This window comes from Podarcis raffonei, chromosome 1 (genome assembly GCF_027172205.1).
Source record: "Podarcis raffonei isolate rPodRaf1 chromosome 1, rPodRaf1.pri, whole genome shotgun sequence".
Taxonomy (NCBI): domain Eukaryota; kingdom Metazoa; phylum Chordata; class Lepidosauria; order Squamata; family Lacertidae; genus Podarcis; species Podarcis raffonei.
The window spans coordinates 135,576,827-135,589,941 of record NC_070602.1 but is presented as its reverse complement, the minus strand read 5'-3'; the positions used below and the strand labels follow the sequence as shown (position 1 = coordinate 135,589,941).

Here is a 13,115-nt window from a genome sequence, read left to right as displayed (position 1 = left end):
GCTCATCACAGCTGTTTGTAATGGCTGTGGGGATCAAGTTATCTGTAGCGTCCAGCCAAGTTAGCCAGGCAAATTGCACCATATACTCACAACTAATCTGATAAATGGAATAGCAAGAACAAAATACAATTTGGCTCACTGTATAAAAACATGCTAGCCCTCATCCCACTCCAAACTGGCCAATATTATTATTGTTTGGAAGCATTTACCTCTGTGTATCCCCTATCGCCCAAACACAGGTTTACCACCTCAGTGAAACTAGGCCCAGGATTATAGTGGCTTGGTGGCAGTAGTGTGCCAGTCATTCCACAAACCAGAGCAAACTAGGGCAGATTCCAAAGGGAGCTCCATTTTCCAGTCCTTAATTCCACTTTCATGCATCATTTTAAAAATCATTTCAACTTCACTTCTCGTACAAAGGTGTTTCTAAGGCTAGCTGAATAGGCATTACAAGCAAGGATAGTCTCTCCAGCAGACGCCCAACAGATCATCAACATGGACCATGGGTGTAGCCAAGGGGGGACAGGGAGGGGCAGCTGCTCCACCAATTAATAAAAATACATAGCTAACTGAGGTTCTGCCCCCCCAACAAAAGGCCTGCCCCCCAACAAAAATCCTGGCTACGCCCATGTGCATCATAAGCAGTTAGCAGAACACCCCAGGAAGATGGCAAAGATGCAAACAGAAGACTCAAGCAAGCAATGCCCATCCAGCTCAACAATTCAAATGTTATTGAATTCTTCTGGTTGTTGAAATTTGAACATGACTTCAGCATGTGCCAATCGGTGCTAAGATTGCTTGGGGAGCTGGAAACAAATTGACAGGGGCATGCTCGGATGAGGAGCAAACAAAAGTAGCCATGTGATGACAGAAGCCAAAGTGTGCACTTTAAAAATGCACTAAAATGCACACCAGTTTTTTACTTAATGGATATGGCACACTAAAAGGAAATCCGGAAGTAAAAAAGTACAGGCTGGCGTTTTGAAAACGTCAAGTGGATGGTACGAAAACTTGTACGCACGAACTACGACTCCATAATAGACCTCCATCTGGAAACATACATGGCAGCTCCACAGAAGCTCCGAGGACTGCTGCCTCCAAGCCGCGTTTGCAGGCTTCTCGGCGGTGCCTGAAAGAGGATGCTGACCAGGTGGAGCCACCTCGGCGGCGCAGCAATTGAGGCGACGGAGAGGCGCGCGCCGGGTCCCGCAGGGAAGCCAAGAGCCTCATCGCCGGACAGGCAGGGACCACCTGGCCAATGCGCCCCAAATGCTTGGAGGAGGGCGGCTCGGCGGCGGCGGCGGCGCAACCCGTTGGCCCCTTCCTGCCCCCTTACCTGACCAGGGGCTCCTTCTCTGGAAGCGCCGCGTCGCCCGGGCACCGTCCTCGGAGGCAGCCGCAGCAGCAGCACCAAGCCTCCAGCCAGTCGCTCAGCCCCATGGAAGAGCGGCGGAGACACCCCCCCCCCAGCGCCCGCAAGAGCCTCGCTCAGCTCCTCCGCGCCCCAGCGCGCAGCACCGCCCGCTTCATGCTCGCCGAAATCCCCTTCGCGCTCGGCGAGGCGCGTGAGCACCCGGCTCCTTCTGGCCGCGGCCGCGCGCGCTCTCGCGGCTGCCACCTCCCGGAGGAAACCGGAGAGGCTGACGAGCGCGCCCGTCTCCCTGCTCACGCACATCTCTCTCGGGCGCTGCTCACAATCCGGGCTTTAATTTGCACCGCGCCAGATCGAACTGGAAGGAAACAGGAGCCCAGAGTCAGCGCCTGGACCCCGGGATCTCGCACGGCTTGGCGACGGGGGGGGGGGGGCGTGAACGCAACAGCAATGCACAGCTGGCACAGAATCGGACCTTTCCATTTCTGCCATAATGGCTGCTGTCTGACGTTTGCTAAATTTAGTGGCTTCTCAGGACTAACAGAATAAATTTAGCAATGGTTATTAACCATGGAATGGAACCTCCTTGTTCAGAGGAAATATACTTCTGAAGGCCAGTTACTCGGAGGCCCTGTCCAGCTTCACAAAAACAGCTAACAGCTGACCACAATCTGAACCAGAATGCTGTATTAAATGGGCTTTTGCTCTTACCCAGAAGGGCTCTTATTAGATTCTTACATAACCTTTCTTTGGTTACATCCTATTTTGTCAGAAGTATGAGCTGTTGTTCATCGTTGACAGATGCAGACACACAGATTTTTTATTTTTATTTTTAAAGAAACACTCCCATCCATCGTATGGGCTCAGAGTAGCTTACAGCTGCTTTTCTAAAAGTTAATAGTCCTGCCACAATGTTTTTACTTTTAAAAAATTACATTTTTATTCTTTTTTATCGTAAGAAAAAAAGTATACAAAAATATAACAACTGAAACATAGTTGGAAAGATGCAGCCTGCACATAACAGGATGTCATTTACATTATAAGTATATTTGATCAGAATTTATTTATTTATTTATTGCATTTACCGTAAATCCTGTCTCTTCCCCCAAGGAGCTCAAGATGGCATACATGGTTTCCCACCTTCCTACTCATTTAGTCCCCCCAACAACCCTGCAAGGTAGGTTAGACTAAGAGGCAGTGATTGGTCCAAGGTCATCCAATGAGCTTTATGGCTGAGTGGAGATTTGAACCCTGGTCTCCCAGGTTCAGTACTCTATAACCACTACACCACACAGGCTTTCACTGACAGAAGGACAATCAGTGAGAGGAATGATAGCAGTTGTGATTCAACAAATTGTTTTTCTATTTAAACTTGTTTAATATAGTTTTTATTCATTGTGAAATCACTTTGAAGTGCTTCAAAGGAAAGATTAAATGAAATAAACATCTGGATGGCATCAGGTTGGGGGGGGGGTTTCATTCCAGAAACAGCCACTGATAACAGAATAAATTAGCATGTGAAACTCTTGCACCATGAAGATAAATGTAATCATATTATTATGAGGATTTTGTGGGGGATGGGTAGTCTGTATGCCATGACCCTGCTAATGCCCGGGGCACCTTCTAATTCTTGGAATAGTTAGGCTAGCTTTCTGGTGGGGTAGTAGTTTAGGTAATGAGGTATTTTGTCCATGGAGTTTTATATGCCTGTTGTTTTTGTCCGTGGAGTTTTCTTGGCAGGGATAGTGTAGTGGCTTGCCGGTTCCTGCTCCAGGTGGATCATGTTTAGTGGCATGGAGCCACTATGACCTGTCCATCTTGGGTGGTCCTGCACGGCATAGCTCATTGCTTCTCTGAGTTATTCAAGCCCCTTCACCACGGCAAGGCAGTGATCCATGGAGGAGAGTCACGAAGAGTTGGACACGACTAAACAACTAAACAACAACAATAGGCTATTAAGAGAACAAAGAAAGTAACTGGGTGGAAGAGTACAAATGGTGGGGGTGGGGGTGGTGGGGATAATAATAAAAATAGTAATAATAATACTAATAATAATTTTAGTTATTTATAGGCCACCTATCTGATTGGGTTGCCCCAGCTACTCTGCAGCTACCAACAAAACATAGTAAAAACACAATACAGCACCAGCCTCTAAAAGCTTCTCTGAACAGGGCTGCTTTCAGCTGTCTTTTAAAAATCACATAGCTGTTTATCTGTTTGACATATGTTGGGAAGGCATTCCACAGGGAGCGTGCAACTACTGAAAAGACCCTCTGCCTGGTTCCGTTTAACCCATGCGTAGGCAAACTAAGGCCCAGCAGCTGGATCCGGCCCAATCGCCTTCTAAATCCAGCCCGCGGATGGTCCAGGAATCAGCGTGCTTTTGCATGAGTAGAATGTGTGCTTTTATTTAAAATGCATCTCTGGGTTATTTGTGGGGCACAGGAATTTGTTCATTTGCCCCCCCCAATATAGTCTGGCCCCCCACAAGATCTGAGGGACAGTGGACCGGCCCCCTGCTGAAAAAGTTTGCTGACCCCTGGACCTAGACCGTCTAGCAGGGCTGGGAGTTGGCGTCTGAGGCGAACCACAAAATGGCACCTCCCTCTTTAGCAGGGAATAGGGGGCGAGTGGAGATCTGCATCAGAAACAAGGCTATGGGGGAATAAAGATCTACATCAGGATCTGCTGCCCTGCAGATCCTGCCGCCTGAGGCAGTCACCTCACATTACCTCATGGGTGGGCCAGCCATGAAGGCAAGCTACAGGCAAAGATAAAGTAGTCGCTGCCTCAATATCATACAATATTTTTGGGTATTGGGGTCTGTAAAATGCAGTGCTCACTACCTTGGAGGAGGGAGAGGTGGTTCCCTCCACTGTTTCCCAGCTGTTGTTGGACTGCAACTCCCCTCATCCCTGCTCCCAAGGGATGGTGGAAGTTGTAGTTCAGCAGCTGGGGACCTAACTTGGAAAACACTGCCAGAGTCTCTCCGAAGCGCCCGTTTTCCAGGGACATCCCTGACTTGATCCCCAGGTCCCACTTTCCTTCACGATGTCCCTATTTTCATTGGAGAAATGGTGGATAGTATGGAGATCTCTGACCCCAGAGGCATCTAAAGACAATCCTGTACACAGTATAGGGAAGTTTTAAAAAAAATGTTTAATGCTTTATTCTGTTTATGTATGTTGGAAGCTGTTTTTATATATGTTGCGGGGCAACCCAGTCAGATGTGTGGGGTATAAATAGCAACACTCCCATTGCGCAAGGGCACGTCCCTATTTCCGCGGGAGAAACGTTGGCGGGTCTGCGGCAACCTCTCAGCGCCCCCCCCCCCGCCGCCTGAGGGCCAGAGGAGGCAGCGAAGGGTTAAAAGAGCCCGCTCGCTCCTTTGCAGTGCGCACGCGCAAACTCGGATTTTCGTCCCCGCGGGTCTTGTGTGTGTCTCTCGCCCCGCTCCCTGCGGCTCAATAAAGTTCTTGTTGCGCAGCTGTCAAGCGTTCACCCCGGGAGCTCCGCCCCCGTTCCTTCCACTTCCGGTTCAGCGAGGGGGGAGGGGTGAAGGGGGCGGTGTTGCCGCCGCCGCCGCCGCCGCAGCTGCCGGAGGAGCGGGAGCCTCGCCGGGGATGGTGCTTCTGGCGGCGCTGGCTTCTCCGGGCGGCTCGACGGCGTTTCCAGGTGAGCAGCGCCGCCCGCGACCCGACGTCTCCTCAGCGCCGACGCGCCGGCCTCCCTCCGGAGAGCCCCTTCAGCGCCCGGCCCGACCCCGGCCGCCCTTGGCTCCCTCACGCCGGAGACGCGAAGCTTCCCTCACCACACACAGGGCCGAGGGAGGCAGCGCAAACGGAGCGCAGGCGCGCGCCGTTAACCTGCGGGATTCACTGCCGCAGGATCTGAGGGCGGCGGCTGGATTTGGACGCCTCAGGAAAGGGGTCGCGGGGATTGGTGGGGTGCCTCTCCCCTTCCCACTCTCTGCGCAGGGCAGCTCCATGGAGGCGTCTCCGTAGACTAGGTGTTGGGGTGAAAACGATGGTGCTGGTGGGATGGCTCCCCTCCTGCCCTGGCTGGTGGCATTGTGAGGAACAGCTGGCTGGCCACCACGGGGAAGTTTCTGCTGGCTTGGGTGGTCTGATCCTCCAAGGACTCTCTTCTGTGCCTGCCCACCCCAAGGAGCCCAGCCACATCGGACGAAATGCCGGTACAGCACCCAGTTTTCTGCCTGCAACTGGTTGGGAAACTCCAGGATGGGCACTGGGGTGGAGAGTCTAAGGTCTAGCTTTAGATTTGCCAAACCTTCTTATTTTGTTTTTTTAAAAGCCATTTAAGTTGCCACCACATCCCATCCCAGTGAATTCTGTAAGTGCATTGTGTAGTTATTGGGGCTTCGGTGTTCTGTCTTGAAATGGCTTTCCTGGACTCACGGGTTGTCTCCCCCCAGACAAGTGGTAAGCCAAGAGCAAACCTTGGCTACAGCCAGTGGTTTGTCTGGAGGAAAACAAACCATGAGCCCGTGTTCAGGCAAATCTTGGCTTACCTTTTGGTAGCATGGCAGCAGGGTGACCAGGGACTGGCAAAGCAAACACTTTTTATTGTGCATACCTGTGCATTCATGTTTAACCATGGGTTAACTCAGCATTCTGCCTGAACTGAGATATCCTGACTTTTATTCTTCTGTAATCTTATTAGGTAGTTGTTGGAATGTTCTAACTCTTCTTTTTTGAGATGTTACACCTTTGTACTTCTTACGAGCCAATAAGAAGACTACTTTGACAGCAGTGTCCATAATGATTATGGTAAGGGACCATAGTTCAGTGGCTGAGCACATGCTTTTGCCTGCAGAAGGCCCCACGTTCAATCTCCACTAGAGTCTTGGGTGTACGGATTGGAAAAGCCTCCTGCCTGAAACCCTGGACACCTGGTCTCAGCTAAAGTAGATAGTACTGGGCTGATGGAGCAATAGCCTCGCTTACCAGAATGCACATTTCTATGTTTATAAGACTGACTTAATGAAAACAGATAATTTTATGTAAGGAATTATGTATTTCACAGGTATTGAGCCTATTGCTGTGCAGAGGTTATACAAGGATAACTATGCTTTCATGTAACTGAACCTTACATTTGGAAGAAAATACAAACAAGGTTTTTTAAAAAGACTAATTTACTTTTATTTCATATATGCTTTAGACGGAAGATAGCAGTAATGCTAACATTGGCAAGCAAGCTAAAACGGGATGATGGTGTCAAGGGGCCCCGTTCATCCAACCCAGGTTCTGATTCAACTCGAAGAGTGTCTGTTAGAGATAAGTTACTTGTTAAAGGTAATGCTGCTTTCTATATGAAATATCACTGTTCTCCTAAAATTTAATGCACTGTCTGATAATTGAACTAAATGTGCAGAGGTTAACAGAGTATAAAAAACCATTTTAAAGAGAAAAGTTAAGATGCTTACAAATTCATGAACACGCCAAAAAGCATGGAAACTGTAAGTTAAGGATCCACATTAACTTCCATATCATATAAACAATTAGTGCAAAGCAATCATGTACATGTTTACCTAGGAGTAAGTACCACTCTATTCCATAGTTTACTTCCAGATAACTCTGCACAGGATTGCACAATCTTACATCATTCTGCTCACGTACAATTTAGCCTCCATGCACCTTCAGTCTTTTGGCCCCAGTCCTCTTCTTCAGGCTGGGGGACAACTGAACTAACAGCATTGTGGTATTGGTTGGCTAGTTGAACACTGACATTCTTGTTTTCTCTATGCTTTGCATTGGTTCAGAAAGAATGGCATATATTACTAAGGATAGGTTGCATATTGGGGTGGGCAGATGATGAATGAAAGACTACAAAGTGTAGAAGAACGGAGAGAGACTGTGGTACATGCCTGTATTACTATGTGGCAAAACATGTTGATGAAAGAACAGAGAAGGTAAGTCCTGTTTTTATGACTAAACATGCATGGGATTGGGCTTTGGAACTGACTGGCACTATTTAAATTGAGTGAATTAAATTATCTGATGTTCTAATAAAACTTGAATAGTTACTTGGTTTGTTTTATTTTTTATTGAACATGCACAAAATTGCACTCTGTGGTTTAAAATAGACATTTTATTATACTGTTAGAATTTAAAATGTGTCCCTTATATATGAAATACTGTTCCCCCAGTCTGCAGAGGAAGAACAAAAAAGTCCTCAGGGGAAAAATTACTTTATTTCTGAACTTTGATAAGTCTTCATATCTGGAAAGGACTGTACCATGTGCATATCAAATCTGTGCTGAACAGATATTTAACAGTAAAAGTTCCAAGGAAATGGAATTCATCCTCAGATATGAACTGAATTAGTCTCATGAGAAATTGCATCCAGGTCAAACCAGCCAATCTATATTTTTAAGCATAGAGGAAGCTTGAAACCAGCTGCCAGGTATTCTAGGGCATTGAAAAGAAAATGGGCTTTTCTGAAGAATTACACCAGACTATGACTGCTGTAATAAGTCTAATTTTTTTCTCCATGGCTACTGTTTGACCCACATCATAGTATATCATAGCACAATAGAGTGTGTTCATGTGGCTGTAGAGCATGCTGCTGTTTGCACGTCTGCCTCACTGCATTTTTGTCAGTGCTGTACCTAAAATGCTTATCTGAATCCTATTAGTTCACTTTGAAATAGTGCTTTGTGAATTTGTGAGCATTTACAAATAATTGTGTGTTCTTGGACAGGAAAAGTGGTCAGTTGGCTCAGTCCACTAGGCTGAATAAGAATACGGTTCATATGCCAAATACTAGGAATTCTAAATCCATTTTCTGCATCGATAATGGGAGGGGGGTTGTTGCTAGTATTGCTCAGGGAGCAAGAGAGCCCGGGCTTCTTTAATAAAATGAAATAAAAATGTGGGAATGTAAAATTTAAGATTCATTCATTTAAGCACAATCAGCTCTGCAGCAAGAATAATGATAAGCTGAAGAGAATACAAATGATGGAAAAGACACAGAGAATAGTTGGCTTTACCTTGGTTGGGGAAAATATAAGCTACTGGAAGCAGGAGAGGAAAAAGTAGGTTGTATATTAGTGGAAAGAGGATCATCAGGTTGCCTTGGTGTTCTTTTGTCTCTTAAGCTTTAAAGCAGGCACCCCCAACCTACAGCCCCCCAGATGTTTTGGCCTACAACTCCCATGATCCCTAGCTAGCAGGACCAGTGGTCAGGGATGATGGGAATTGTAGTCCAAAACATCTGGAGGGCCGAAGGTTGGGGATGCTTGCTTTAAAGTGTGCTGTCAGTTTTGCATTGAGTTGACTAGGTTTTTTTTAAAGCAGACCGCTAACCTTTATTTGAGGCTTGAAAATATGTTTTACAACATACATCTGGAGGGTCATTCTAGATCACGTGGTCCAATTTTTGATGACTTTTTTTACCTCATGTCCAATTTTCTTAATATTTTGTACACTTGTTTAATGAGCAGAACTAAGTTTAAATCTAAAATTTATTTTATCTCATCCTGTTTTTGAGTTTGAAATTTCAGAATATTGACAATTTTGGCTTTGCTGGACTACACAAAAACCGTAAAAGCGCTTTTTGGGGGGGGATACTTTTTGACATTTAAAATCCTATTAATTTTAAAAATATATTTTTAATGTTTATATAATGTAACTTAACTTTAAATTTAGTCCATCATGTGCCATATCACATCAAAGCCCATGAAGTTCTGAAGAGATTGGTATTTTTAGTTTTGAAATATCTCAATTCTGGGCTGAGCACGGCCAAAATTGTCAATTTTTTGAAACTAAATCCTCCTAACTCAAAAAGAGGATGAGATAAAAAAAATTGAAAACAGAGATCTGGGACCTTCTCTTATACAGTGGTACCTTGGTTTAAGAACAGCTTAGTTTATGAACAACTTGGATTATGAACGCTGCAAACCCAGAAGTAGGTGTTTTGTTTTGTGAACTTTGCCTTGGAAGCAGAACATGTTCCGCTTCCTGTTGAGTGTGTTCCATTTGTAAATTGAGTCCCCCACTGCTATGGGAAAGCATGCCTTGGTTTAAGAACGCTTCGGTCTAAGAACAGACTTGTGGAACAGATAAAGTTCGTAAACCAAAGTACCACTGTACTACTTTTAGGAAATTGAAACTGAAAGCAATATAAAATGGTAAGGTAAAAAGTTTGTGGATCACTTGACACGATTTAAGGAGCAGAATTGTAGGGACGCGTTTAGAGCAGGGGTGGGAAGAACCTGTAGCATGTCACCCTGGGCTTAATTTCATGCTGATGAGGAAGGAAAAGGGGTGGCAGAGAGGGAGGAAAGGGGTGCTCTACCCACTTACGCACCTGACATTGGCCTGCAGCCCTAACAAAGTTTGCAACCCCAATTGAGAAGTATAGTCATACCTCGGGTTAAATATGCTTCAGGTTGAGCGTTTTCAGGTTATGCTCCGTGGTGACCTGGAAGTAACGGAACGCGTTACTTCCGGGTTTCGCCACATGCGCAGACGCTCAAAATGACGTTATGCATAGAAGCGTCGAATTGCAACCTGCAGACGCAGGCTGCATTCGCTTCAGGATGCGAACAGGACTCCAGAACGCATCCCATTCGCATCCAGAGGTACCACTGTACTGTAAATGTGCTAAATGCCTTATTAAAATGGGCAAAATTATACCTATGGTCCAATCCAGGAAAAAATCTTCACCATTAAACCCCTCTGAAAACAGTGGGATTGTGACCATCTTGTTTCATTAATTTTTATGGGACCTAGGTAAGAATGACTGTGTGAATTGCGGAGGGTGTCATACCGTTTAAGTTGCTGCTGGCCTTTGGCTCTGTTGGGTAATTGGCCTTTATACAAACTACTGTTTAGATGGTTTCCTTCGGGAAGTCATTGCTCTGTACTGACTCTTGCAAAATATAAAGGTGAATATTAATACAGGTAATACCTTGCTTTTTAAAAATTTGTTGTGATTAACTTGGTATTTTTGTGTTAGGGTGATTTAAGTGCTTTAGACTCCAGTCCTACACTTACTTCCCTGGGAGTGAGCCCCACTGAACTCTGGGGCTTACTTCTGAGTATATGTAGGATTGCATTGTCAATAAGCTTAGGGTAGTGTTATTTCAATATTATCCTTCAGCAGTTATGTGACTGACTTCATTGAATCATTTTGTATAGTTATAATTCAGTTGTTTAATTATAGCCTTAGTATTGTTTATTGCACCTTATATTTTAACATGAATATTGTAATATCCTCTATATTAAGATACTGTTTTTGCTGTGACTTTTTATTATTGCTTTGTCAGTTTAGATGTAAGCCAAAATTATCTTGAGTATTATATATAGAAAGATGCTATATAAAGTTGGCATTGACTCACATTTTTATTTCATTTTTAACAGAAGTTGCAGAACTTGAAGTAAATTTACCTTGTAAGTATAGTGTTCAGAAGGTTTTCTGAGGAGTGTACAAACTCTTCTTTTCCAATGTATATCATTTTCAGATAGCTGCAGATATTGCAACCTGGGACTGCTTTGGGAGGAAGGGTGGGATATACATTTATTTAATAAATTAATAGATTTATGCATGAACTCAGCTCAGATTGTAGTTACCTTTTGTAAATATTAACTGCACAATAAATTCCCTTGTGAGGCCTTTTTCTCTTTCATTCCTATGTTTGTTGCCTTCCCCTCCACAGCTTGTCAGAAATGTCACATTTGGTGGTTATTTTCAGATTTTTAAATTTTGTTTTTCAGGTACATGTGAAGTAAACTTTCCTGACCCAAATAAACTCCATTATTTTCTCCTAACTGTAAACCCAGGTAATCTTTTAAGAATGTATTTTGAAACTGTTCATGTTAAGTACAGAGTGTTCTATAAACACTCAAATCCGTTTGTGAATGCGCACACACAATTTTCAGCCTTCTCTTTTGAAATTATTTGGGGAAACTGAAGGTGAACATTTGTTATTTGAAAAGAAATGTAGAGTAAGAGGATAGATATATTTATATTTTGATGGTTAACTTACAGCCATACTTGATGCATCAAAGCTATGCAATGCCCCCCCCAAAAGAACTACACTAAATCAAGAATACAGTAAAAGCAAGTGGCAAAACAAAAAGGTACAATTTTTTTAAAAAAGATACTTGTTTTAAAATCAAATGTAATAGACTAGGTATATAATAAGTTAAACAACAAATTAATAAATTAGAGCAAATGTTCTTTTTTCTTTTTTTAATTCTATCAAACTCTACAATTCTATGATTCTGTGGTTTATATGCCACCTTTTCTTCCAAGGAGCTCAAGGTGGTGAACATGGTTCTCCTCCCCAGTTCATCCTTCCGACAACCCTGTGAGCTGTAGGTTAGGCTAAGTGATGGTGACCCCGTGAGCTTCATGGCTGGGTGGGATTCAAACCCTGCTCTCCCAGGTCATAGCCCAACACTCTAACCATTACTGGCTCTATGACATTGCAAGAAAAGTTAATGTTCTTGATCTTACGGCAAGCTGTTTTCCAAAAATCTGGTATCTTTGGTCATGGACAATATACAGTACATGGTATGTATCAGAACATGGACAAGTACATCTCCAGCACCTTTTGCTGATTCTGGTGTAAATTTAACTTGGCCTACTAGCATCTGCACAAAATTATATAAAACCTTTTTGGATGAGTTTGAACAAGTTTGAGTAGATGTAGCCCTCCAAATCCAAATGTCCCACGTTACGCATTTGACTCAGAAATCTTATCCGTTGATTGCTCAAAATCAGCACCTCATTCTGTGTACTATCATACAATTAATGTCTTCACAAAATTTTCATAAAACGTCTTAAGGCATCTTTACACGAGTTACAGATCTACTATACAAGACCAAATAAATAGCAGGGAAATCAGCCCCATACTACTTCATTTGCTACACAGTGTAAATAAAAACCTTTAGCAGTAAAGCTTAACAAAAGGTAAATTGCTGATAATTCAGTTGACTCTTCCAGATAACTATTTCGGGGGTTATTGTGTATTTCTGTTACATATGCTATATTCTATACTATATTCTACATGTCGAATATATGTATTCTACATATACTATATTCTATAGTATGTAGAGAATGCGTAGTTTGAAATTTAACTAGTACTGTTCACATTGATCATGCTGGTTGGAGATCGTATTTCTTGAGTCTTTCTCAGGATAAGTAGTAAGTGTTTAGCTTGCATGAAAAATAATTACCAGTATGTGGTTTGGTACCATGTCAATGTAAAAGGGACGCGGGTGGCGCTGTGGGTTAAACCACAGAGCCTAGGACTTGCCAATCAGAAGCTCGGCAGTTCAAATCCCTGCAACGGGGTGAGGGGTGAGCTCCCATTGCTCGGTCCCTGCTCCTTCCAACCTTCTTTGAACTCCCTTCCTCCCCAGCCCTGCCTTTTGGGCTTCCCATAGCCATCTGGTTGGCTGCTATGAGATCAGGATGTTGTACTGAGACTGATCTAGCAGGACTTTCCTTATGTTCTGCTGCCATCACATCTACTTTGACCATAAGCCTCATCTAGCTGAAATATGCTTAAGAACATCGGGTGCTGAAGCCAGTTGTCTCAAACTTTCACCACCTTTGGTTAGAAAAAAATCATGAGCAGAGGGTGACATCCAACAGGGCTTTCCCTTCCTTCCTCTCTCTCTTTCCCTCAACCCTGACCCTCCACATCCGCTCCGGAGTGTCCCCCCGCGCACTGTTCCTTCCATTGGCAGATGGACACCATTGGATTTCA

The 13,115-nt window shown here is 44.2% G+C and overlaps 2 protein-coding genes across 4 annotated transcripts in view; one reads left to right on the top strand and one right to left on the bottom strand.

Moving 5' to 3' along the window:
• MREG (melanoregulin) overlaps positions 1-1,602 on the bottom strand; it is a 32,514-nt gene extending 30,912 nt beyond the window's left edge. Inside the window, exon 1 of the mRNA XM_053364299.1 lies at positions 1,337-1,602. Within this exon, the coding sequence (XP_053220274.1) occupies positions 1,337-1,440 (104 nt within the window). The 5' untranslated portion in view covers positions 1,441-1,602. The remainder of the gene's footprint in view (positions 1-1,336) is intronic.
• A 3,296-nt stretch (positions 1,603-4,898) lies between these two features.
• The window catches only part of UBE2F (ubiquitin conjugating enzyme E2 F (putative)), a 30,703-nt gene continuing 22,486 nt past the window's right edge, over positions 4,899-13,115 (top strand). The window contains exons 1-4 of one of the 3 annotated variants that reach the window (XM_053364313.1): positions 4,902-5,047; positions 6,554-6,687; positions 10,759-10,788; positions 11,113-11,178. In XM_053364313.1, coding sequence (XP_053220288.1) covers positions 6,570-6,687; positions 10,759-10,788; positions 11,113-11,178 — 214 coding nt within the window. In that variant the 5' untranslated portion in view covers positions 4,902-5,047; positions 6,554-6,569. Of the gene's footprint in view, positions 5,048-6,553; positions 6,688-10,758; positions 10,789-11,112; positions 11,179-13,115 lie in introns of all 3 variants that reach the window. The other 2 variants (XM_053364330.1, XM_053364322.1) reach the window with 2 other exon arrangements.